The sequence below is a fragment of the Sphaeramia orbicularis genome, chromosome 8 (assembly GCF_902148855.1).
Source record: "Sphaeramia orbicularis chromosome 8, fSphaOr1.1, whole genome shotgun sequence".
NCBI lineage: Eukaryota > Metazoa > Chordata > Actinopteri > Kurtiformes > Apogonidae > Sphaeramia > Sphaeramia orbicularis.
In genome coordinates, this window is record NC_043964.1 from 29,018,199 (window position 1) to 29,043,189 (window position 24,991).

The following is a 24,991-nucleotide window of genomic DNA, read 5'->3' on the forward strand; positions in this document are numbered from 1 at the left end:
ACACCACACAGAAGGTAAACACTTACAGGCCAAACTTTTTTCTCTCTCTTTCCCTTTTTTCTCCATGTATAAGATGGAGAATGTCTTATATAATGTAAGTGCTGGATTTAAAGCTGGGGGCTCATGGAAAGTGGGAGATGAAAATGCAAGGGAGGGACGGAGGGAAAGAAGGAACAGCAACAGAGTTAAAAGCGAGGAGGAGATGAAGTCCCAGGGAGTCGGGGATGGAGGGGAAGGGAGCAGGGGGGAGGGGGGTGAAGGGGTAAAGTCTGGAAGCTAGCTGACAGGACTGGATATGCCCAGACAGAAAACCAGGCCCAGGCCCAGACTTGAGAGCCTTATTTGAGTCTCAGAAAAGCCTCACCCATCGCTCCCTCATTCCCCTTCTCTGAAAAAAAAAAAAAAAAAACACCATCAATTCCTCTCCCTGTCTCTCCCTTCCCAGCATGTTATTCCTCACCCATACTTACAGGCAGAACCCCTCTTGTCTGACTCCTCCCTTTCTTTCTCTTCAAACAAGCAAACACACATACATACCTCAGTCTTACTGAACTGCTGTACCGCTATTGAGGGTATACTAGAGAATCCAGGGTGTTGGCCAAGCAAGTAAATAATAATACAAACCAGCTGTGTCTTTACTTAAACTGAACTGCTGAGAGCACATTACTATACAACTCACAGATCCCTGAACTGAACTCAGATACCCAAAAAGTCAGCAAATGCATGTTTACTATAATCTATAAGTTAAATATTAAAAGTGTTAAAGCCAACATGGACCATGTGAAAACGTTCCTCTGCCTATCCAGTCTAACTCAGCCACCTCTTTTACATTACCAGTATCCTTTCACATCTTGGCTCTAGTCCTGTATTCTTTCTTTAAATTTTCCTCATCAAGTGTGCCCTGCCCCAGACATGGTCTGCATATTGTCCACAGGGCTCTACAAGCTGAAATTCTCTCACGATAGAAACACTGAGCAGGGAACGCAGAAGGAGCATTAAAGAGAATGAAAAGAGGTAGGGTGGGGTAGCTGGAGTGAGGCACTGAGTTGTCTGTGTTTATTTTGGAAATGCAGGCTCGCAGACTTACAGCAGAGGAACTGACCCCTACACTTCACCATGGCAGATCCTCACAAAAAGACCAAGAATCCTGTTCTCACTTGGGATGCCCCACACAGGTGATTTAAAAAAGGGTAGGCCATATTTAACCCAAGGGGGCATTTTAACACACCCTAGGGACCTCAGAATGGTCTGGTCCAGGAGGAAACAGTGAGGCCGTGAGGTGATTAGTGGTTACAGTTTAACTGCAGAAAAATGCACGGTCCGTGAGCCCAGCCAGCCAAGGAGCAAAGCGGTATGCACCGGTCTCCTTCGGCTCCCAAAGTCAACGTGAGTCAGGCTCTGTATCCGCTATGCCTGTTCTTAATGTATGGGCCCAGAAATCTGGCCATCACCCCACACAGTCACATCACACTGAAGCTCTCCCAAGTATGAGTGTGTCACCTCCACTGCTGCACATGTGGAAATAATTAGAGATAACACATTTTGTGGAAAAAGATTTACAACTTTGGACTCTAATGACATGAGGCATGCAAGTCTTTTACTGTCATTTTCAAGTTTGTAGTTAGGGTTGAATATTGTTCAGCCCTATTTCTACTGAGACTTAAGCTGAGTTGTATTATTTTCTCAAGCTTCGTATTCAGTACAGCTCATCTGATTTCCCCTGGTGTACTGTAAAGACACAAAAATGTGTGCAGTGAACATGAATTTGCCAACAACATCAATGCAAAACAACAAACGAACACTGTGATGTATCACCTAAAAAACCACATACAGACATTATTGCTATTAGGATCCAAAAGATCCAAACGCTAATACACCAGCTAATTTCACTAAAGAGATTCAAAGCTGAAAGTAGACAAATTATCATCAGTCCCATTGAAAAGGTCAAGAGCTGCAATGTGCTACCCCATTCAACATGTTAGAGAAATGTAATATCTAAATGTTAGATGTATTTCATATGTTGAAAGCCATAGAATGTACAGAACATAAAACTGTTCATCTTTATCAGCACTCACTGTTTCAGAGCTCATGCCTATGTAACCACAGAGGAGATATGTCTCTCAGGAGTATCAAAAATAAATTGGCTCTTATGTCCGTGAAGATAAATGTGAGAGTGTATCAGGTGCCTTGTTTTCACTGCATGCTGCCTCATTCACTGACCACTGTAATCCTTCTTCCCTGCTGCTCCGTTGCCTTTTAGCTTGACCGTAATCCCCAGCAGCTCTGGAACCCCACTGTGATATTAATTCAAACACTCACACTGGCTCTCCCATTGTAGTTTGTGCCACTTACATTCCACCTATCTAATGGCAGCGGTCCTACCTCTCCTCAGTGTTATACTTTCAGAAGTGGTGGAAAATTTGGATGGCATACTGACAATGCTGTGTGAAGGACTAAACTTGGTCACTTTGGATTTTAGAGGTAAGTTTTTTTTCCCCCTTCTGATACCATTGATTTGTTCATTTTACATTATATGTGGTATACTTTTATTAGCCTGGTCTAAGCCATTAAGTACAAGTGCATTGTGGGTTCCCACCATCACTCTCCACATGCCTCGTGGTTGCTCTCTGACGCAGGAATATGCCATTAGGGTCCACCTTTTCCACCATAAAGCAGCCGCCTTTCCCTCACACACTTAGGGACCTCAGGAGTATGGTGATGTCACACAGCTGTGGCATGGGGCGCCTTCTCAAGACACAAGAACAGTGGGTAGAGGGTGACAACCACACCCATGACTTAGTTGTGGAGACTGGCAGAGGAACGCCTTTAAACCATATAAATTACAGCTGATACAGTTGGTGTCAGACCTATAGCTCTGACCAGAAATGCATCAAAACTCAAGCTGTTGCTCCCAGCAGCTGTTGAAGTGTCTACATCTGGCCAAGAATGCAGTCAGGATGAGAAAATGTACAGCGAAAGAGGCTGCCTACACACACACACATCCTGTGAGTGTGGAATGCCACCACAGGGATGCACAGCTGGACCCCAGTGGACATCTGGCTTTATGGTGGAACAGAGAGCATTTGCTCTGCAGTGGCTAAGTATGGTTTGTAAGAGGCCTGAAAAGCTAGTTATCGCAATGAATTTTTCTTGGTCTGGACCCAGTCTTTCTGTCAGATGGATATTATGTCTGACCTGCAGCTGAACTGATCATCAGCTGATTGGATAAACAATGCAGCGGCAGGCTATGGATGTGAGGAGCACCTGTGCTCACAGTTCAGACAAGGGTTATGGATTAAATAGCAGGGGCCTGGAAGAGGGAGTCAAAGTCCTCCCTATGCACAGAGCCCATGCGGCCTCTTTCACTGCTCCTCTTCCCTACACACTTTGAAAGGGGTCCAGTGGGCACTTGGCCAGACCCCCTCCGGTCTTACATGCTATCTGTGCGACACAAGGGGTTCCTCTCATGCTCCCATACATATATTGTCCATACAGTATCTCACAGTCACCCTGGAAATATACAAACATCCCACTCTGTTCCAAAACACAACTGCAGCCCCCTGAATGTGCCTCGATCTGCATTGCGGCCTAATGCTTTTTAATGATCAGGCCTTATTCCCCTCCAACACAGGGCTTGTTAGGTCTGCCTTGGCAGGGCTCAGCTCTTTCCTCTGGCATCTTCTGGAACAATGGGCCCATGGGAGGCAGCCAATGGGAAGAAGGTCCATCCCAAACCCAGTCCCAATGTGCACACAATTAGGCTTAGGGACAGTGGACTTGCTTAATTGGAGGAAAATAGCTCTTTATCTAGGCCTCTGCCAATGCTCATCATTGCCCCCTGCACTACATGCTTGGCCTCAACTAACTTTGCTGTTTTGTTAAACAAAAAGGATGGCAAGACATAGATGCCACCGGCTCCAGCACTCACTTAGTATGTGAACCACAATGAAAAGAGCCTACTAAGCATCAATAACCGAACTAGTAGGAGGCAGCAATCATGAATAAAATCATCTGTTGTTGTGCATAATACCAATGTAGCCTATTTCCCACATTAACTCACAGAATTTCAGTTTTTACAACTACATGAGAAACACATTCAAATGAGGTCTAATGTGATGTATAGCCTATGATGCCTGCATATTTGGTTATCCTTATGTTGCTTTAGAGGTCATGGTTTATCTGTTTTATTTACCAATGCGGTATAAGAGACTGTCAGCGATCTGTAGACGTTGAACTCTTTATCAGATGTTGTGACAGAACATCAGGGCTCAGTACAAGCCTGCATCTTGCACAACAGCTGGCTGAGCAGTGATGAACGCCCCTATATAGGACAGGATTTGTGACACTGGTCTAAAAGGGCTGAGGAGAAGGATGCTGGTATTAAAGGGGGGACGACAAGACACGTGGCAAAGGTCACTTGACATGCTGAAATAGGTAGTGACACTGCGTCTATGTGGTACACACGTAGGGAATGGCACGTCCGCCTCGACTCGGCCTCGAATCTGCCAGTGTGGGGAGTCCTGGCTGCAGGACGGCGGTGCACCGCTGGAGACACTCAGAAAATAGGTCACTGCCCTGGATGAACTCGTACAATTTGACACTGCACCAACACAACGACAAGTAGACGAGTAGAGTTGAGAATATGCACAGTAAATTAGACTGTCACGCACGGTGGGCTTACCTTCCAGGGAAAATGCCGTGGATGTGGCCGAGATATCTCCGACTTGGCTCCCCTCTTGCCAGCGCAAACTTCGCACGCAAAAAGTCCTATGGCTCAAATACCGTCGGCGTTGAGTGGCTCCTTGTTAATTTGCAGCTTTTTCCTCGATAAAAAAGAAATCTAGAGCTGACACGTCTTGAAAAAATATTACTAGGTGTCTGAAGAGGCGGTCCGTTGCCAGACCATTGTCGGGGTTATTTCTAATCATGGAAAAATCAAACATAAGCTCAAACGCAGCGTGTGTGACAGCTGCGTAAAATCCAAACTAATCTATGAAATGACAGTCTTGTCTTTTGCAGTGGAGTGATGTATTATGCATGTTATCATACCACTGCAAACCCGTCAAAAAGTGTAAACACCCAAATCCGTAGCCTTAACTGTTCCGGCTGAGGAGAAGAAGAAGAAAAAAAAAATGAAGACCACTGGCTGTGTTGTGCGTCAAAAACGCAGAGGTGATTTCCTTGTGAATTCAAAGCGCATCGCTTAATGGCAACGCAGGTCAAGTGGGGGTTCCTATGGGTGGCCGTGGTTCTCCTGGGGGGAGGTGGGAGGGTAGCTCAGAGCAGAGGGATGGCACGAAGTGGTGGGTAGGGTAGGGTAGGGTAGGGTAGGCAGGGCGGGTTAGCGGCAGGGGTGTGGGGGTAGAAGGGGAGGATCGGCTCCTTCTTCTACGGTGCTTTTCCAGATGCCGAGGTGGGGCTGTCTGCTTTCTTTTTCTCCTAGTTATACCCGTGCCTGTTTTGTCTTCTTCTCTGAGCACTGGTGGAGACGCTGAGTGTTGATGGTTAGTCTCCTCCACGACCGTCTGAAGCGCACAGACAGCCGCCCGGAGCCCAGCCAGCCCGTCAGGACCAGCCCAGAGTCTGCCAGCTCAGCGCATGCTTACTGCTCCGCCCATCCACCATGGGCAGTCCCCGGCTCCTCTCCAAACTCACCCCCTCTCCCCCTGACTGTCCTCATGACCATCCCTTCGCACAAACTGTCCACCATCAACAAGAGAGAATACAATCCATTCATTTTTTATAGCCTTTTTTGGACATTTTTATGCGTGCTGTGGCCACCACTTATGTCCCAAGGGGCTGTCAAATAATAATAAAAAAAACATCCTTCCCACATCATGATCATGGCCAGTCATCTAAATATGACATCAACACACACAAAAAGTGTAAAGACTGAAAGATGTTGAAATACAGAACAGCCTACCCTATTTCTGTCATATTGCATCATATGAGCTTATAATGATATAATATGTGTAATTTGAAGAGCTTCTGTAGCAGGCAAAGGAAAGGAAACACTGATTTATATATATATTTTTTTGTAATTATCTTTTTATTATTTTTTTAAGGCAGTCTTACCAGCATTTAACATTATGTATATAACTTCTATATATGTAAAGAAAAAGAAACAAAAACATACTCATACTAGGCCATAAGGTGAACCATGAAAAGTGGCTAGAAAATGATTTTCATTCCCACGTCTGGGCACTACTTTTTAAATGCATTTTTGTTTAGACTGTACCCTCATGGACTTTGGGTTAAAAGTTCTCCACAATATACCCTGCAGTTTTTTGTCACAAGCCATAAATCTATATGAATATAAAATTAAAAAACAAAAATTCTGTGATGCTAGGTTCACTTGTTTTATTTATTAACATTCATTTTAGCAATACAAAATCTCTCACAAATCAGCATTTAAACATATATATAACATTTTAGACAAGTCTTGATGAATTATGAATTATTATACAGGGGAGCAATGATAGAAATACCAAAAATATACACAGTAACCTAGAATAGAGTTAATTGGAAATAACAAGTATATTTCCCATTCCATTCTGTCCTTCCAGAAACCCTTTTCCCCTGTTTAAGATTGACACCAAACATTTAAAATGTGTAGCATGAACCAAGGGTTTACATAGGTCTGTATGTACGTTACTCTTATCAAGTAAAATCAGCTCTTAATAGTATTATAAAATCAACCCAGTTTTTCCAATAATTGGTGAATTTAAAACATTGGTTGACATTTTAATGTAAAAAATAAATAAATAAAAAAAATAAAAAATCATTTTTAAGCAACAATGTCTTAAGTTCTTTTCAAAATTCTGCAAAACTGTTGTATCGGGGGGAACAACTACACAATGTTACAAACAAGATCATATTTTTTACAATCTTTATTCATTATCTGACATGTAACAACAAATTAAAGGTTATGTGAGAGATGAGCTGGAGTATAAACTGGAAATACTAGGGAAAATAAAATGGAAAATGGTGACATATAATGTATGCAACAAGTGTGAAAAAAAGTCTTATTTTTTCACATGGGGAGGTCCTTTTTGTTCAGAAGCAAAACATGAAGTAAAACAGTACACATTTCTTTTTGCTCCTATATGCCTACATGTTCAGTGTTTTTGAGTTTTATCCCTTATGAATGAAATGATGTTGCGACAAACAGTATTTCAACCCAGCTCAAAAGGTGACTATTTATCCCTTTCTTTTTGATCATATTTACACATTCTGCTAATTCTGTTTCACACTTACATTTATAGCAAAGTGGGAGTCTGTTTTCAGCAACATGACAATATATAAATGGTACCTCAAGACAACAAAATGTAGCCTACATTACCTTTAAAACAAAATTATACCCAAACTGATCTACTTTGTTAATTTCCAAGTGCATGGTCAGACTATAGGACTCCTACCCTGTTAAATTATTTCAGTCTGCTTCAGTTTTAACATTTCTGTGCGTTAACATGTTAGTTAATGTTAATGATGACTGTTAGCGTCATTACTTATAAGGTTTGACACATACAGTTCAGAGTCACTTGAGAAAAATCAGCTTTTACAGAGCTGTGACCAGCTCTAAAACAACTTACAGCAGTAAAATTTATAGATGCATAGCATACATTTCAGTCACATCTGTGTTTGTGAGAGTCTGGAATGTGTGGATGTAAATCTGGAAGGCCTTCTCAAGCTTCTACCAAACCACCACTAGAGGGCGTGAAGGACCTCTTCTATGGTCCACAGCCCCTCTACTGAGGTTTTTCACTGGTTGAATTGACTGGCATAAGTCCTATATGTTCATAATGAGGAGAATGTCCACCCATTGAATATGAAGAAAATAAAAATGATACAGCTGTAAATATATTTACATTCTTTCTGTGAAGATTAAGATTTCAGACTTTGAGGCCTCATAAAGTGACACTGTCTGCATTTGTCATAGAAAAACTTGAACAAATAAATGCAGTTCGATGCAACTTCTTCTTCTTCTTCTTCTTCTTCATAGTATTATTATTATTATTATTATTATTATTATTATTATTATTATTATTATTATTATTATTATTATTATTATTACTGTGCTCCTATTGCCAGCGGTATTGAATATGGAACATGCAATAATCAGTTTTTGAATAGTCAGATTGTGTTTTTAAAACAACTATCAACAAATAAAATAAGTTATCATTACTTCTAGTGGAAGATTTCTAAATGTATTGTATAAATGTATATAATCCAATATAATAGCACGTTATATACACTGAAAACATACATTTTTTATCAGTTGTACTTTGTTTTTGATGTGTGTGGGTGTTTTTAATGCCTAAGTGTTGTTTTTTAAACTTTGTCTTAAAGCTGTGACCAAAGAGGAATTTCTGTTTTAACTTGGAACAGACAATAAAGTTATCTATCTATCTATCTATCTATCTATCTATCTATCTATCTATCTATCTATCTATCTATCTATCTATCTATCTATCTATCTATCTATCTATCTATCTATCTATCTATCTATCTATCTATCTATCTATCTATCTATCTATCTATCTATCTATCTATCTATCCAGCTCTTTTGTCATTTCTTTTCCAATTCACCTTATTGAAGGAATACTGTATATAGCACTTAAAACTCCAGGGAAGATCATTTCTTTAAAAAGTAGACCAGTGCAACAAAGAATAAATCACAATCATTTCACGAGAGGAGGTTAAAAAAAATATTTTAATCCAACTTTATGGACAACAGTGTATTTTTATTCTTTTACAGCAAACTTTATACTTAAATAGTTCATTAATATTTTATTTTTGAGTGCTGATGTTGGTACATTTATGCTCATGTTTTTGCTGTTTCTAATTTGCTTTTAATGAAGTATTGCTATGACCTGCTTTTTATGAGATGATGAGAGCCATGCCAACGCATTTGCATTTAACCCATAAAGACCCAAACAGCCAAGATGACCAAAACCACCTACGGATTTAAATTACCTGTTGATCCACTAATACTATCAATACATGTAAATATTTGGTATAAATACAGTTTATCATCTTTTCATGGTCATCAGATATGACCCATTTGGACGTTCAGAGGCTCCATAGTGAACGTGGAAACACCTTCATCTTCTACAACATTGATTCACCAGTAAAACCCATGGAGTCCGATCAATGACAGTGGATGGAGACACTTGGTATATGTTCAGTTAATGACAGATTTGACTGAAAAAGTCACTTTTTCTTCAGTTTTCTTTGTTTCTGATATAATACCCCACACTTTAATCTGAACTTTTATGAACATCTACATGATCAGTAAATTAAATATAGGAAAATACCTGATTTTCACTGAAAAAACACAAAATCCAGAATATTATGTCATAATAAATTGTGATAAAACACTCAAGAAATGTTGCATAAAGAGAAAAAAATATTTTGGAAGTGCCACAAAAGGAACACTGGGTCTTTATGGGTTAAATTTAGATTTAACAGTTTATTTCTATGGTAGAGATCATCTTACAATAGTTGATATAATCCTGTAACTTCCAATATGATTGCAAAAAGGGAGAGTACATCCTACTTTGTCTTTAATCAAGATTTCTTTAAATTAAGAGAGTAATTAGAATTTAAGAGGTTGTTACAATTTTTGAATGTACTGAAATGAGGACAAATTTGAAATTTAGATGTATTTGGGTTGTGGGAGTGAAATTATGGAATAGACTTGAGGATGAATTTAACACCTAGAGACCCAAACAGCCACTGACGCCCAAAACCATCTACTGATCTAAACTGTTTAATACCTGTTGATCCACTAATCCTGTCAATACATGTGAATAATTGGTGTAAAATACAGTTTGTTGTCTTTTCATGGTCATCAGATATGACTCATTTGGACGTTCAGAGGCTCTGTGAATGTGGAAACACCGTCATCTTCTACAAGATTGATTCACCAGTAAAACCCATGGAGATGGATTATTGACAGTGGATGGAGATACTTGTTTTATGTTCAATTAATGGTATAATTCACAAAAACAAAGTCACTTTTTTCCAGTTTTCTCTGTTTTGATATAATAACCTTTGAATTTACTCTGAGCTTTTATGAGCATCTATATGATCAGTGAATTCAGTATAGGAAAATATGTGGTTTATACTGAAAAAAAGTCAAAATAAAGTGGATAGTATTACAATAAATGGTGACAAATCACTCAAGAATGGTTAAATATAGAGGAAAAATGAATTTGGGAATGGCCACAAAAGTAACACTGGGTCTTTATGGGTTAAGTTGTTCACTTCTCTGACCAAGTTTAAAAAATGCCTTAAGTATAAAATCATTCAGGAACATTAAGTTAAGATGGTAGATACGTTTTTGTTGTTGTTGTTGTTGATTCTTTTTGTCATAATGAGAATGCTCGATACTGTACACATTTAATTTAATGTAATCAGTGTTTCAGGTGAAAAGGAGAGGCAAAAAAATAAGCTTTTGCTTCCTTTTTTGGTTTTATGTTTATTATAATTATTGTATTATATGCAATGATGAATGTACAAACCAAAATAAACAATTCATTCATTATTCATTCAAAACCCCCATCATGGCATTCATCAGTGTCTGTGTGAGAATCATGTAAACGCCTGCTCCAGTGGCTGTGCAGACCGTAACAAAGGTACTGCTGGTGCTTTCCACACTTCCGGGTGGAGAAAAAAAATCCACTGCTTCCTTTCTGTGGTTTGACAAAATCACTGCATCTGCTCCTTTTGGTCTCTTTTAATTATGCATTTATATCAAATAATACATTTCCCGTCCTGTATTGTGAGTGTTCCACCCCTAACTGTGCGCACACGGTCCACTGTGTTGTGCGTCAGTCGGAGTCTGTCCCTAAAAGCCCTCCCCGGTGCGCTGTTGCTGTGCAGCTCTGCCAACTCGTCAGCTGATCTCTCTTGTTCGTTTATCGCAGCTGTTGGAGTGTCCGCCCCTATAGTAGTCCCTCTCTCTTATTTATTTACTTTATCAACCACAGCTGTCAGGATCCAACACAAATCATTTATTGTGCGAAAAATTGACCACAGGAGTGCGTTAACTTCTATAATTTGACCTCTGTTTCGTTTTTTTCTTTTGTTTTTTACTTCCCATTTTAAGAGTGTGTTCAGTGTTTGTGGATTACACTTAAATTACATTTAGTCTTTTAAAAAAAATATACACTAAATCATCTTTTAAAAAGTCGATTTCTCCAATGCATTTTCTGCACTATTCTTACTTTTCTTCTATTCAACACAACACCGATTTTTTAAAAAAAAAAAAATTTATGATCATTCAACCTGTTTTGCAGTCTTTCCTAAAAACAAACAAACAAAAAAAACCTTGCCCTTTGCATGCACATGTGAGTTTTTGCAGCCGATGTATTTCTGCGCTAAATAGTTCTTTGTTTACATGCAGTGCCCTGTCTCTGCGGAAGGAGGCTTTTTGGTAGTGCAGTGTGTGACTCCTACCAGCTGTTTCCCGCCTTGAAAGCCATCCGATCAGCTGCATACACACACACGTTCATGCAGAAGGAGAAAGCGAGGGGAGGGAGGGAGAAAGAGAGAGAGAGAGGTAGAGCGCCACACACAACGAGGGAACCCCATCAGCTGGAAGTCGAGTAACATTACAACTCTCAGCAGCCTGAAACTACTACATTACACAGACGAGGGATTTGGATCTTCTTTGAGGATTTAACTCACGTCGCATCATTGCATCTCGTTCCTTAACGTCATCATTTTCTTTTAATCTACGGACACTATTTTTGCTTTTTTTTTGGGGAGGGGGGACCAAAACTGGCGAGAGGCGAGCATGGAGTATTTTATGGTACCAGCTCAGAAGGTGCCCTCCTTGCAACATTTCAGAAAAACGGAGAAAGAAGTAATCGGAGGTCTTTGTAGGTGTGTATACATGTGTTTTATTTAATCCAGCCTGATGTGTGTATTAGAAGTCATCTGTTTAGAGTACACGCACTTAGCGACGGCGCTGAGGCAACATGCTTGATGTGATCTGTTATTGTGTACACGACCCACTCACGGGAAGCTGCGGGCATTAATTATCATCACAGACCTGAATTCAATTGATCAAGTCGTTGCTGTGGCTTAAACGCTAGAATCACCCAAACGAGTTATTTCGCACATTTGTCTGCGAAAACGATGTATTTTGTGGCTAACAAACATAAACCACGTGGTTCTGTGCACACCACGCTGCTACTCCGCTCCAGAGCGCGTCCCGGCTCTATTTATCCTCAAAATTATCCTCCACGGTCGCTTATGTGTGCTGTGATTTGCATAAGAAAAGAAAAGGTGATTCGAGCGGGTGTCATACACGGTGAAAGGGTCTATTTTTGACGCACACGTCGTGGGGGTTGCCGATTTCGCTCAGAGCCATCAGAAGTTATTGTGGGTAGTGCGGCCATGCTTGTGGCTTCAGCTAAAAGCGATCAGGGGTCTGGCGTTGATTCCCCCCCCCCCCGTTTGTGGCGCCGCGTATGTTTTCAGTCGGCGTGAAAATGCACAGCTGTCTTTAAGAGTATCTCTATTCGACGTGGTGGTAGTTTTACTGTGGTTTCTATGCGTCTTATCCGCGCTATAGAGCCGCTTCCACTGCGTCTTTTCATCCCGCACCTCTGCCATGCTGCCTGCCGCATTGTTGTAATGGCGGAGGACACGAAAAGTCTGCTTGGAACACGGTGGTGGTGGTGTCGGGCCCTGAGATGACGGGGTTCTGTTCACATTTTGTCTAAAACAGGATTTTCCTCCCGTGTCAGTTAAACAGATATTTAAGTATTCGCCAGGAGGCTGGAAAATTAAAAGTGTTGTTATTAATAAGGGGGTGTGTATGTCGCGGAAGGCCCCGTCGATACGTCGTCCGCAGCACCGTTTGAAGAGGGAGGCGGAGGGATCTGCCGCTGTGCAGCTGCTGAGGGTTGCACAGCACTCTGGGAAATGTAGTTCTTTACTCATGTTCGTATGCCAGGTCTGCGGAGAATAAGCTACCTGTACGAGTAAATTCTGCCTGATTTGGCCTTAGCAAACTTAATAAACCTCTAGAACTCTGGAATATGCTTGATTTTAGAAGTAGAAACAGTAAGGACTTAAAAGTTATAAACACAAAATGAGTGCCATCTGAGAGCCTATCCGCTTTAAACTACAGCCTTTGTTTTAAGCAGACAAACCAGAGTATGAAACGATTATTAAAAGCATAGAAATAGATGACGAGAATAAGCATTAGTTGCAAACATAAACCTTTCCCAGTCGTGGGGTTCAGGCTGGTTGTCAGTAGTTTGTTTCCATGTGATATGCTGAATCCCAGGCCCGTTTTGTAATGTTTTGGCAGTGGATGTATTTGCTGGATGTGCCACTGCAATGTTGGTGTGTGCATGTGTGCGCACACTGCTTTTCTCATCTGTGTCTGCACAATTGTTCCCAGTGTTTGCACTGAGGCAGCTGAGTCAGTACAGATAAGCGCTTGGCTAGAAAGGGTCCCAGAGATACTGAGTGTGATACAGAGTATGTGAGGGAAGTTTCACTTAGAATTTTTCCTAAACTGGATATGTCAATATAATGACAACACAGCATTATTACAATACTTTATAACATCTTTTGTCTGCTAAATGCAACATAATAATGTAATACATTGCAGTTATTTTAAAGTCTTACTACTCCATTCAGTGTTGGTTGGGACACTTTTATTTGACATTGTAGCTTATGGCCAGAATCTGCCGTTTTGAAGATGTATTTTAAACCTGTCGTAGTCAATAATGTTTTAGACTCTGGGATATTTTAGTTAAGAGTTGTGATTCGTTAATGTATTCCAAAAAGACTAATTATCCTATGTATAATAGGCATACTTGAATTTCTGGTTACTTGTTTTGTTGTGATGTAATATTTAATAGAATATTTACTGGGTCAGTTCACACCAAATGTATTTAGTCTCATAAATCCCTGGTGTTGTTTGATCATGCAGTCTCATTTAATGAAATTCATGCCTACAAACTCAGTGAATATGGGAAGAAACACAAAAAGCAATGCATCTTTGTGACAACATAGCGTACCAGTTTTATTTGGACTGTATTTTAGATATGCGTTTTAGATTCAGTTAAAAAAAAATTGTGCATTTGTGGATTCTGAGGAAAGTTATTGTCTCTATTAACAGTAGCTGTAACAGATCAGCTCACAACACAGGTGGCATTTTGAAGTAACCGTCCAAACCAATTTTATGCTTTTCTTTTATAAGCAGTGAGAATAGAAAACACAGAATATGAGCATTTGGGCTGATTAATATAAAACAGAATGATGGTCTGTGAGTGTTGGCACATATCTTACAGAGATGTTAACATGTCAGCTGTTTATATATATATCTTTGTTATTCTTGATCTGTCATCGGATTAGCGAAAAGTTCTCTGTGAAATGAACAGTTTTAATTGTCTTATTTTCTCCATATGTCCAACTCACGGCTCTGTCCCCTGTCCGTTATCATTCTCGCAGTTTGGCCAACATTCCTCTTACACCAGAAACAGCCCGGGACCAAGAGAGGCGAATTCGTAGAGAGATTGCCAACAGCAATGAGCGTCGGCGTATGCAAAGCATCAATGCTGGATTCCAGTCACTTAAAACACTCATCCCACACAGTGATGGGGAGAAGCTCAGCAAGGTGGGTCACAAAACAGAGAGATTTGGATTTGGTGATGGGTTAGATGTAACTTGCCTCCAGGTTTTTGAGTGTCTAAATTCACTTTCACATCAGTTTTGTAATACTGTTGTTCTCCTCAGGCTGCCATCCTGCAACAGACAGCAGAGTACATTTTTACTTTGGAGCAGGAGAAGACACGGCTATTGCAGCAAAACAGTCAGCTCAAACGAATCATACAAGTAAAGTATCACCCTGTTGAACCTCTAACGTGACTGTCTATCAATATCATCGCTGTAAGTGATTGTTTTTGAGGCACATTTCTAAATCTTCTTTTTGTGCTCTGCAGGAGTTAAGTGGCTCCTCGCCCAAGAGAAGGCGTGCAGAGGAGAAGGATGAAGGGATCGGCTCTCCAGACATCCTAGAGGAGGAGAAGACTGAAGACTTGAGGAGGGAGATGATCGAGCTGAGACAGCAGCTGGAAAAAGAACGCTCTGTCAGGATGATGCTTGAAGACCAGGTAACGATGACTGTATTCCTAGACAAACCTACTGTTGTCGAAATAATTATTAGACCACCCTTGTTTTCTTCAATTTCTTGTTCATTTTAATGCCTTTAATTTGTTTGGACAAATATAATAACAACAAAAATAGCTCATAGTTGAATTTCAGAGCTGATATCATTTTCCATGGTTTTCTTGATAATAACCAAAATCACTTCAGTTCTTGAATCAATATCTATGGTGTTGTACTGACAAAAACAGTGCTTTTAGACATTCCATGTTTTCTTTTCTGTCTGTTTTAGTCACATGATACACACAGGAGTTAGTACTTGATTGCATAACCATTGTTTTTGATGATTTTTGATGGTCTAATAATTTTTGCTGCAACTGTATATGCTGATATGGGATTTTCTTCATTATCCATATTTTTTTTCTCCTGCTTTTATCTATCCTGAATGTCAGAAATTGTAGTCAATAGGCTGATCTGGACTACATTGTATTAGATTATCTCAGTGTTCAATAATCCCATCTAGTACTATGCAATGCCACTAAAGTCTGTGTATCTGATACTTATTTAAAAGTATGTATTTTACTGTGTATTTGTATATGTTTTTTAGGTTTGTGTATTTGTAGGAATGTATATTCTTCTTTTTCTTACATTGAATTAGGTTTTGTATTTCACTTTTAAATATATATTTGTACATATATGGTTCAGTTTCTGCTGTTCTTGGAGTATCTGTGAGTTTAACAGTGTTCTGATTGTGATTCCACCAGATGCGGTCCTTGGATGCCCAGTTGTATCCTGAGAAACTGAAGGCAATTGCACAACAACTGCAAGAGCAGCAAGCCCAAACACAGGGCCTGGTCCGTCTGCAGCAGCAAAAGCAGCTGGAGAGGGACCTTACTCCAGCCCACAGCCCACAGGTTGGAAACATTTTCATGTGAATGGAATAATAATTTCAATGCAGTTTCGACAGCCAATAATTTTAGTGTCAGCAAGTTCTTGAATTTAACAATCAGACAAATAATGTTTAGTATCTACAAAAAATGAAAAAGTGTAAGTTAGTTTGAGTCAGTTTTCCCCCTGCATATTCTGACGTCTGCGTACTCTACATTTCATGGTATTTCAGTCAGTCATTTCCGAGCGTATTGAATTTTAAAGCTGCCAGTGTTTGTGTCGATGTCACACTGACACAGTTGCACTTGACAGTCCCATCCATGTCCCGAGTTAGAGCTGTCAACAACTAAGACACATTTACAGTGTGTTAAATACGCAGCTCACACATCTTTCCGCTCTGCCTGTCTCCTGCCCCGACAGCAGCAGTGTCCTGTTTCTGCAGGCGAACCCTAAGTGAACATGATACCAAATCAATCGCCATGTGCTTGTCTGCCCATCCACTCCTACCAGCTGCTGGGTGCTGGAAGTGAAAGATGATTGAGACGCTTCAGATTAGCCCCTGCAACATTGTGTGAATACCGAGTGGAGTGGTGCAATTTGACCTCAAATCAATGTCACTTACTAACTTAGCTCAGCACCAATAAATTACTGGGAATAAATGCACAAACCTGCATGTAGTTATTTGGTTTGAGGGATACTTTTTGTCTCAACATTATAGTATATATTCTATTGCTCTGAAAGGCAGTTCTTGTAGCTAATGACAGGAGATATTTGACATGTAATCGCCTTTTAAATGCATCCATTCACACTTGGATTAAAATGAAATTCCCCTGACAACCATCCTATAGCTTTGCATCTTAATTTTCATTTATATTTCATTCCTTCGGTCACATTCTTGAAAAGGTTGGTGCTCTGATATTTGTGTATAGCTAAAAACCTGTTGATTTCAAAGTCTTTCATAATGATTAAGATTGTGTCTGTTACTCAGACTAGAAATGTGAGGGCTTCCTCTCTACCCTAGCCTTGTAAACTGTTTACTAGTTAGTTTACACAACAAAGCAGTGGGTCAAAGTACAGTTACAAAACATAACTGAGGATATTCTAACTCACCATGTAGATGTCCAAAGAATGCTCCTAAACTCTAATAGTACCAGCATATGTCATGTGTGTTATTTGCTGCATTTGAAAAATGGCAAAATTCACAATATCCAAGCTGAATATGTGATTTATATGACCCAAATTAGGAACATTTTATTAATTTTCTGAATATTAGTAGAATGTTAGTGTGTTTTTTTTTTTCACAAACAGTGATTGAGGGCTGATCCCTTGATCCCTTTCGGTCATTTATACAGGGTGTGTTTTTTTTTTTTTTTTTTTTCGGGGGGGGGTTGACCCGCCCCAACCCACAGGTAACCTAACCTGCTGATCCGCTCGTCACAAATATGGATGTACGTCTGCTGACACCAGTGTACATGTTCAACTGCAGCTTGATCGATTAGGTTTTATGTTAGGTTTTACAGTCTAATTGAGTTGGCCGTTCGCCATGAATCATCTCCCGTGTTGGGGTGATCGGCCCTTATCGATGGTCCTGAAATTTAATTAGACCACTCCCACATTGCAGGTGTGGCTGTCGCAAAAAATTAAATGTTTCATGTATTTTTAGTTTGCATTTAAGATAAATGTTCAACTGTTCGACATGTAATAGGGCCTACCGTTAACTTAAAAAAGAATTAGGTCTGTTGATTGCTTGTTTTTTCATGATTTTTGATTAACACCCCCCCCCCCCCCCCCCGGTGTTTTGACAAATCTCATCCTGCTTGTACATGGAATCGAAACATCACTCCTTACACCGTTATAAGCTGCACAATAAGCTTAATTTTAGGAGGATGTTCAGTGAGAAAATCCTCCCCCAAACATAAGGAAATGAGAATATTTAGGTCAATCAGAGATTCTTAACATCTGGTCTGCTTATTATTGAGAGTGCGGCCCAGCTGTGGTCTCCATTACTTCTGTGTTTTTCTGCCTTTGCACATGTGTACTCTTCTGTGAATATTTACATCACATTTATGCATATTTGTCCAGGTTTGTCAGTTTAGTTCAATGTGATAACTTGACTTTTTAACACAGATGATAAAAAATATACAAAATTTGCTCATTCTTACCAGGTGATGGCCCCAGCTACCCCCCCTGCACCCACACACCATGCCACTGTCATCGTCCCTGCACCTGTCCAGCCTCCTCAGCCTCATCATGTCACCGTGGTAACCATGGGCCCAACTTCTGTTATCAATACAGTGTCCACATCCCGACAGAACCTGGACACTATTGTTCAGGTAAGACGGATAAAATATCTGCCGTTTATTTAAGCTTTTTACAGAAAGAAAATCCTCCTGTGTGTGTGTGTGTGTGTGTGTGTGAAGGGTTTCAGATGTGAACACTAGAGGGTGCCACTGTCACTTTGATCACATCTCCCTCTTCCTCCAGGCGATCCAGCACATTGAAGGCACCCAAGGGAAGGGTTGTGTTGGCGAGGAGGAGCAGCGGAGGGCGGTCATCGTCACTTCGGGGCGCATTCTCTCTGACGCAGCGGGCTCAGACACAGCCTCAAACAGCGACGGGCCTGACGACTGTTCACTGCCCTGAGTTCACCGCTGATGTTTTGCATGCCGTACATACACCTTCACACATACACAAACACAAAAGGCCCGCGTAGACCTGGGCTACAGGAGGGGACAGACCCAGAGCACTCTTGTTCAGTGGACATTAATAGGGCTGGTAGACAGTTTAAAGCACTCTTTTTCTTTTTTTTTTTTAAGTAAACACTCTTACTTTTTGTACCGTGGTAGGCAGCCCGAATAGGTTTACACTTAGACACTCATATATGCAGTCTCATCTGCATCTGTTTTCTGCTAATCTCTTGCCCCCTGCGCTCTCACATACATAAACACAAACCCATTTCTAGTCATAATCAGTAGAAAGGTTACTAGTGCGTTAACTTCACTGAGCGATCTCTTAATTTCTGTCAAAAGCTCATCACTAGCACCCCTTCCATACTGGATACTAGCATTTTGAATGTCTGCTAAACACTTGCATTTTCTAGTACGGCTTTTCTGTGTAAATGGCTCTGAAGCCATGTGACTGGTTGAGGATAAAGTCAAAGAAGAGCCTGGCCATGTGATGTCATTACTACACAATACCAGAGTATTTCTTTTAAGGTGAACATCATTCACACTTCCTTCTTTCCTTGACCTAAATGAGCTGTTTTGGAGAGACACTGTGAGCTTACAAGTCTGTCTCAAAGTTCCACCAGTCAGACTTCTATAAGAAAGGCAATGTTATTTTACTTTAAGTGTTCCTTTTCATGTTTTGTTACTCTAGGACTCTCTCTAAGCTAGCAGTTGAAATTGATTGTACTGGAAAAAAAAACTAAAAAGCACCATGATGACAGAGGTTTAAAAGCTGTTTTCATGGCTGAATGGTGCTCGCAGGAAATGAAGCAAAGCTTAGGAGAAGCGCGTGCACTCATCAGTTCACAACTCTATTATTTTTTTGTTTGTTTGTTTGTTGCCATTTTTTACTGGGCTGGGTTCCCAGTAATCCCATATATGTATTTGGCATGTTCCTCATTTTACTCACAGCCTGATGTGAATCAGTGCTTTGACATTTCTTGATACCCTCCCCTTTTAATACTGAAGCACCTGGCTTGTTAAATAAGCTAATCTATGGGCACTCTCGAGTGATTTCCATTGGTGTGCGTATGTGTGCATCCCTCTAAGCATTTTGAATCGGCAGGGCTTAAGGGTGCCTTGGACTCTGGTAGTCTGCAGCAGCGCCTCTTTTGCCCTGCGACATTTACACATACAAACACGCCTGACACACAATCACTTGTTTGCTGAATTTTAAGGGCTTGTTTTTTAAGCTCTTCCAGTGTAGTTTTTTGTCCAAATATTGGGACGTGTATCAAAGCAGAGTATGCTTCAAACATGAGGAAATGCCCCGTGAATACTTTGAATGTGCCGTGGAGGTGACTGGGTTGACCACACATACTCTATGCATTTCCTTACATATATCACTTATCCTTTGTGCTCTTTTTTTTGTCTAGCGTCTGTGCTATTTCCACATTTACGCTTAGATTTTTCTTTTAAATGTTTTTTTGTCTTGGAACTGTTGGTTACCAGCCAGATTGACATTAAGGCACGTAGTGGTGAGAGGCAGCAGTTTGCCTTAGTAAAAGCCCATGGGTGCAGGGAGGCACTGTGAAGCCAGCCTTAACACACACCCTGGGGTCGGAGAAACATACCTGAACACTTGATCTGGGACTTTTGGTGGCCACTGGATTCCCTCTGGTTTTCACCTTGCCATTCCAAACAGGCTTGTAAACATCCTGGGGTGTGTTGGAATATACTTACCCAGTTATTTTGTCTGAGTATTGTTCCTTTTAATGTGTTAAAAGAAGAATATTTTGCTGTAATACTAATCACATTCAAGCGCTCTGTTTTTCATGCCCCAAATGGTTAAAATTAACACAGCATTGTGTATCCAGCTATTGGTTTAATATAGATCTGCTGTTGATGTTTTACCCCCTTTCTGTGCACTATAATCCCCAAATAAATGGAAGAAAATTCCGCAATCCAATGTAGACATTCCATTAAAGTTAAATCTGCCCTGTACATTTTTTAAAATACCAGGTTACATTACAAAAGGTAAACCTGGCGTATATAGAGATTAGTTACGATTGAGGCTCTTGACACATCACTTCTATGTGCAAATTGCATTTTGTTTAAACTCTTTGTCCTGTACATAAATGCATAGATGGAGCTGCTGGACAGATAATGTGTTCGATGGAGCACACCTCATCTATCATGATTTAGGTCATGGAATTGCCCTTTAAAAATATTGATGTCAGCTGCACTGAATTGAGTGACATGTCTGTCAAACAAAATCATGGGACATTTTCCCAGTACGTATCAGTATAGTAAGGGGATTCCTGGATATTGAAAAGTGGCTTGCATGCTCTGCTGATTGTAGAGCTTGTTCCTCTTGAGTATCTGCTTTTAATTTTGTTTTTCGGTCAAAGCCCAGAACAGTTTTACTCCCATCTGTGTTTTAAACTCTGTTCTGTGTGTAACGAAATGCTAAGTGGACATATCAGATGAGTAGGGTGGGCCTGGGGATCAATAAATGGGGTCAAGATTACAAAGCACTTACTGTACTATATTGGAGTTTGCCTCTTTCTGTTGTAAAAGAGGCGTCTCCTCAGCTGAAGCTCTTGAGGTTATGAGTAAAAACCGCACAGCTGTGTATCCCCCTTTTCCTCCACATCCACTTTCCTACATTTTGTCCCATTTACCCCCTAAATATTTTCATTCTTTTGCAAATTTTTATGCTAAGTTTATCTGTTGTCAGTATCTCGTCATCCTTCACGTTGCAGCTCCCTTGTCCTTCTCCTTTTGTCTCTTTTTTGTACCTTTTTTTTTTTTGTTTTTGTTAGACCTGTCGGTGCATATGGTCATCAAGAAGCTATTTTTTTTTTTTTTTTTTTTTTTTTAAGAAATGTTTTGGGGAAAAAGAGGCTTGTGCCTTTGTAAAGACAGAATAATAAAGTTTGTACTTTGTTTTTTACACATTGGGCCTTCTGTTGTGTCTCTGTTTCAAAAGTGTTTGTGTACTTTTCCGACTGGTGGATGACATGTGAAGCCCTCACACCCTCACTAGCTCATTGCTAAATTAAGATCAGTCATCTTCTCTGTGACAGTTTAAATGTTCACCAGGGACAGTAGGTGGTATCTCATGGTGTCATTTGTCTTGATGTGTATTCTTGTTCACACCATTGCACGTGCATTTGGATGTCTGCACCAGGCTTAGTGAAGACAACCCACAAACCACAACAACTGACAATATTCTACAGAAACTGCCTTGATTACAGTCTATTACCAGTACTTGGTTAAAAATGTAGCTTCCATATACACAATTAGGCATGAAGACGAGGATGAAATATGTTCATAAACTAGGGCAAACAAATCCTCCTTTTAACCATGTGAAGAAGTGGGACATAAAACACTTTTGGTGCTGAAATCTCCAACTTTGTGCATGAAAACTAAAAAAAAATACTCATGTTTAAGTTATGTTTCTGTTGTAGACAGTATTGGGGACAACCCTGAGGAAAAAATTATAATGCTATAAAACAATTATTCAGTTACTAATCAGAATGTTGAGGATTACAAAGGTGTTGCATCCCATTTTTTTTTTTTTTTTTTTTTTTCAGTAAAAGCATTACAAGTGGAATACAATACTACTAGCACGTTGACCCATGACCCAATGTGTTCTAGATCCTCTGATTCAGTTCATTCCTTTACTTTCTTGGTAAGTTCCACTGGCATTTTCAGTTGAATAACCTCTTAGCTGGCATGTCTGTTTCTGCACAGGAAATTTAACACCATAACAACATGGCCCTATTCTATATCTGTTGCTAGGTAATCCACTTCAATGATGATTCTGTGATTCTGGGCATAGCAACACTAGTGGGAGGCCATTGTATTGGTCAAAATATTGGTCCTATCAACTTGTCGTTTTTGTTAGTCTCTTCCTTGACCAAAAATACATGAGTATGCCAAACTGCAGTGGTCAGTTCTTTCCGGATTTTTTGTGATGCACGAGACACACGGAGTCCACTTCCCTTTTATTATATTGAATGGCTATGTGATCAGACACAAATGTCTGTCAGTGTTGTAAACAAACAGAATTTTCTTTATGAAATTAGAAAACACTCAAAACATTACACTTTTGCTTTCAACCAATGTTCACGGGAAATTTCAGCTTTATTGCTGATTGTTACAGGAGTTGAACCATGATGTAAAAAGTAAAAACCTATATTACTTTGATGTTTTAGCTCAAAATAATAAATTTTTAACATGGAAATTTGTAATCTTTTACATTTTGAATCATCTTCATAACACATACTGTACATGAAAGTAAGTAGGAGGTGAAGTAAATCTGTAAGTAGCAGTTAATAGAAGTACAACAATATTCCACACATAAAAAATGTATTTGACAAAGTAAATGCTACAGGAGACAGACTAACAGCCTATACCAACTGTCAAATTTTCACCCAATAATTAAAGAAAGCAGCAGAATAAAATAATCTAAACATTATTTCTGGATCAGATCATAGCTGAAGGGATGAAAAGACCAACTACTGGTTGCACCAACAGGAAGATAAAACCGCCGCCTTTAAATTGTAGAAAGTTCTTAATTTTCTCTCAGTTTCATGTGGTAATCTAATCCCTGTGGAATTGATACTTGGCTGGTGAGCAGTGTTTCGCTTTTTGACCTCTAACAACACCACAAGTGTTAGAGGTAGTCTGCTGCAGCTCTAATCACTCACATCAGAGGATGTCACAGCTTCACCAACTGCACCCTCACCGCAGCAACAAACCACTGGAGGTCAGCAGAAACAAGATTAACCGGGGTTTAGGCCTGGTTCAGTTCATTGTTTTGAAAGAAAAGGCTCCAGGTTGATCTGTAACAGCTGAAACTAGACAAACCTGCAAATGTGGATCAGTGTAATTTGAACAGAAATATTCCTGCTCATTGCGACGTTTCAGTTCATCAGTTATGCTTTAGTTTCAAGCAGTGCTATAACAGTAATAAAAATATACACAGTATAATTTAGTAGATGTTGAAATGATCTGTAAAGACTAAATGTAATACCTCTCAACTTCGAAATCATCTGAATAGCTCACTAGCTGTCTATATTTATAATGGATAATTGCTGACATGCTGTTGTATTTCATTGCCAGTGATAGGAGTCTTACATCTAAAGCTAATGTTTGAACTTCACACTTGCAAAAGATGAACACAGATGCCAATGTTTGTAATTAAACAAGCTTGAACATTCACCAGAAAATCATAACTGCTTTTTTTTTTTTTTTTTACATCATGGCTCTTGGTCACTTTTCATGCTCAGAGAAGTTGCTCAGGATTAAGCCAGTGTTTCTTACCAAAATGAACATGATGTATTGTTTGGACACGCTTCCCAAATCATTTGGGATGGACATACTCAAGTTAAGAAAGTCCTGCCACATTTAAGGATTAATTCACAGTTGAGATGTTGATTCCCGAGGAATCGTGAGATTATGTTCCGCACAGTGTGTCTGCTGGAGTGTGATAAAGCAGTAATCCGCCTAGCATTCAGCTGTGTTAGGGATTCTAGGTTGACTCGGGGGTCTTTATGTTCCAGACATGCCCTCTTCTCAACTCTCATCCTTCCTTCTTTTACACTCTCTCTCATATGATGTTTACTTCCCAAAATTACATGATGTGAGTAGCATGGTTCCTTACCAGAATAAGGGCTTGGCAGGCCCTCATTTCCTTACCGCAGATAGTCAGTGAAAAAGCTGTTACAGTTATTTGATCAGCAGTTTTTTTGTCAGGCAAAGCAACCATGGCCTTTCATTGTGATGCTCTCTTCACTCACATACAGTGTATTTACAGTATGTGCAAGAAGAATTTGCATTTACCGGCATGTTCTCAGTCTTCTGTCTTTTCCCAGTCAACCCTCTGAGACCTAAAGAGCCGCCAGCGACACACATCATGCACTGATCTAAAACATTTAATAACTTTTGAGCCATTAATCCTATTAATACATTTAATAATTCAGGTTTTTAGTAGCATCAGATGTGTCATTTTGGGACATTCATAGGGTCCAGAGTGAACATGGAAACATTATCATCTCCTGCAATATTAATTCACCAATAAAACCCATGTCGACAAATGACAGTGGTTGTAGACCAGTGTTTTTCAACCTTGGGGTCGGGACCCCATGTGGGGTTGCCTGGAATTCAAATGGGGTCGCCTTAAAATTCTAGTAATTGATTGAAAAAAAACCCCTCAAAACTTACTAATAAAAAATATATAGTGAGTTGAGAGAGACAATCACAATACATAAAAGACATGACAAACTGTGAAG

At 39.9% G+C, this 24,991-nt stretch overlaps 2 protein-coding genes across 2 annotated transcripts in view; one reads left to right on the forward strand and one right to left on the reverse strand.

The window, feature by feature from the left end:
* Positions 1-5,572, reverse strand: part of glis2b (GLIS family zinc finger 2b) — a 33,016-nt gene extending 27,444 nt beyond the window's left edge. Inside the window, exon 1 of the mRNA XM_030142144.1 lies at positions 4,682-5,572. The gene's annotated coding sequence lies outside the window, so the exon portion shown is untranslated. The remainder of the gene's footprint in view (positions 1-4,681) is intronic.
* Positions 5,573-11,545: 5,973 nt separating this feature from the next.
* On the forward strand, positions 11,546-21,568 carry tfap4 (transcription factor AP-4 (activating enhancer binding protein 4)). Its single transcript, XM_030142043.1, has 7 exons — positions 11,546-11,892; positions 14,482-14,647; positions 14,767-14,865; positions 14,973-15,143; positions 15,900-16,049; positions 18,189-18,356; positions 18,508-21,568. The coding sequence occupies exons 1-7, from the start codon at positions 11,804-11,806 to the stop codon at positions 18,664-18,666; spliced, it is 1,002 nt and encodes a 333-aa protein (XP_029997903.1). The 5' UTR covers positions 11,546-11,803; the 3' UTR covers positions 18,667-21,568.
* Positions 21,569-24,991: the final 3,423 nt, after the last annotated feature.

Coding starts and splice junctions, on each gene's coding strand:
- tfap4 (XM_030142043.1), top strand. CDS start 11,804: ATGGAGTATTTTATGGTACCAGCTCAGAAGGTGCCCTCCTTGCAACAT. Junction 14,648..14,766: donor ATGGGGAGAAGCTCAGCAAG/GTGGGTCACAAA, acceptor TGTTCTCCTCAG/GCTGCCATCCTGCAACAGAC. Junction 15,144..15,899: donor GGATGATGCTTGAAGACCAG/GTAACGATGACT, acceptor TGATTCCACCAG/ATGCGGTCCTTGGATGCCCA.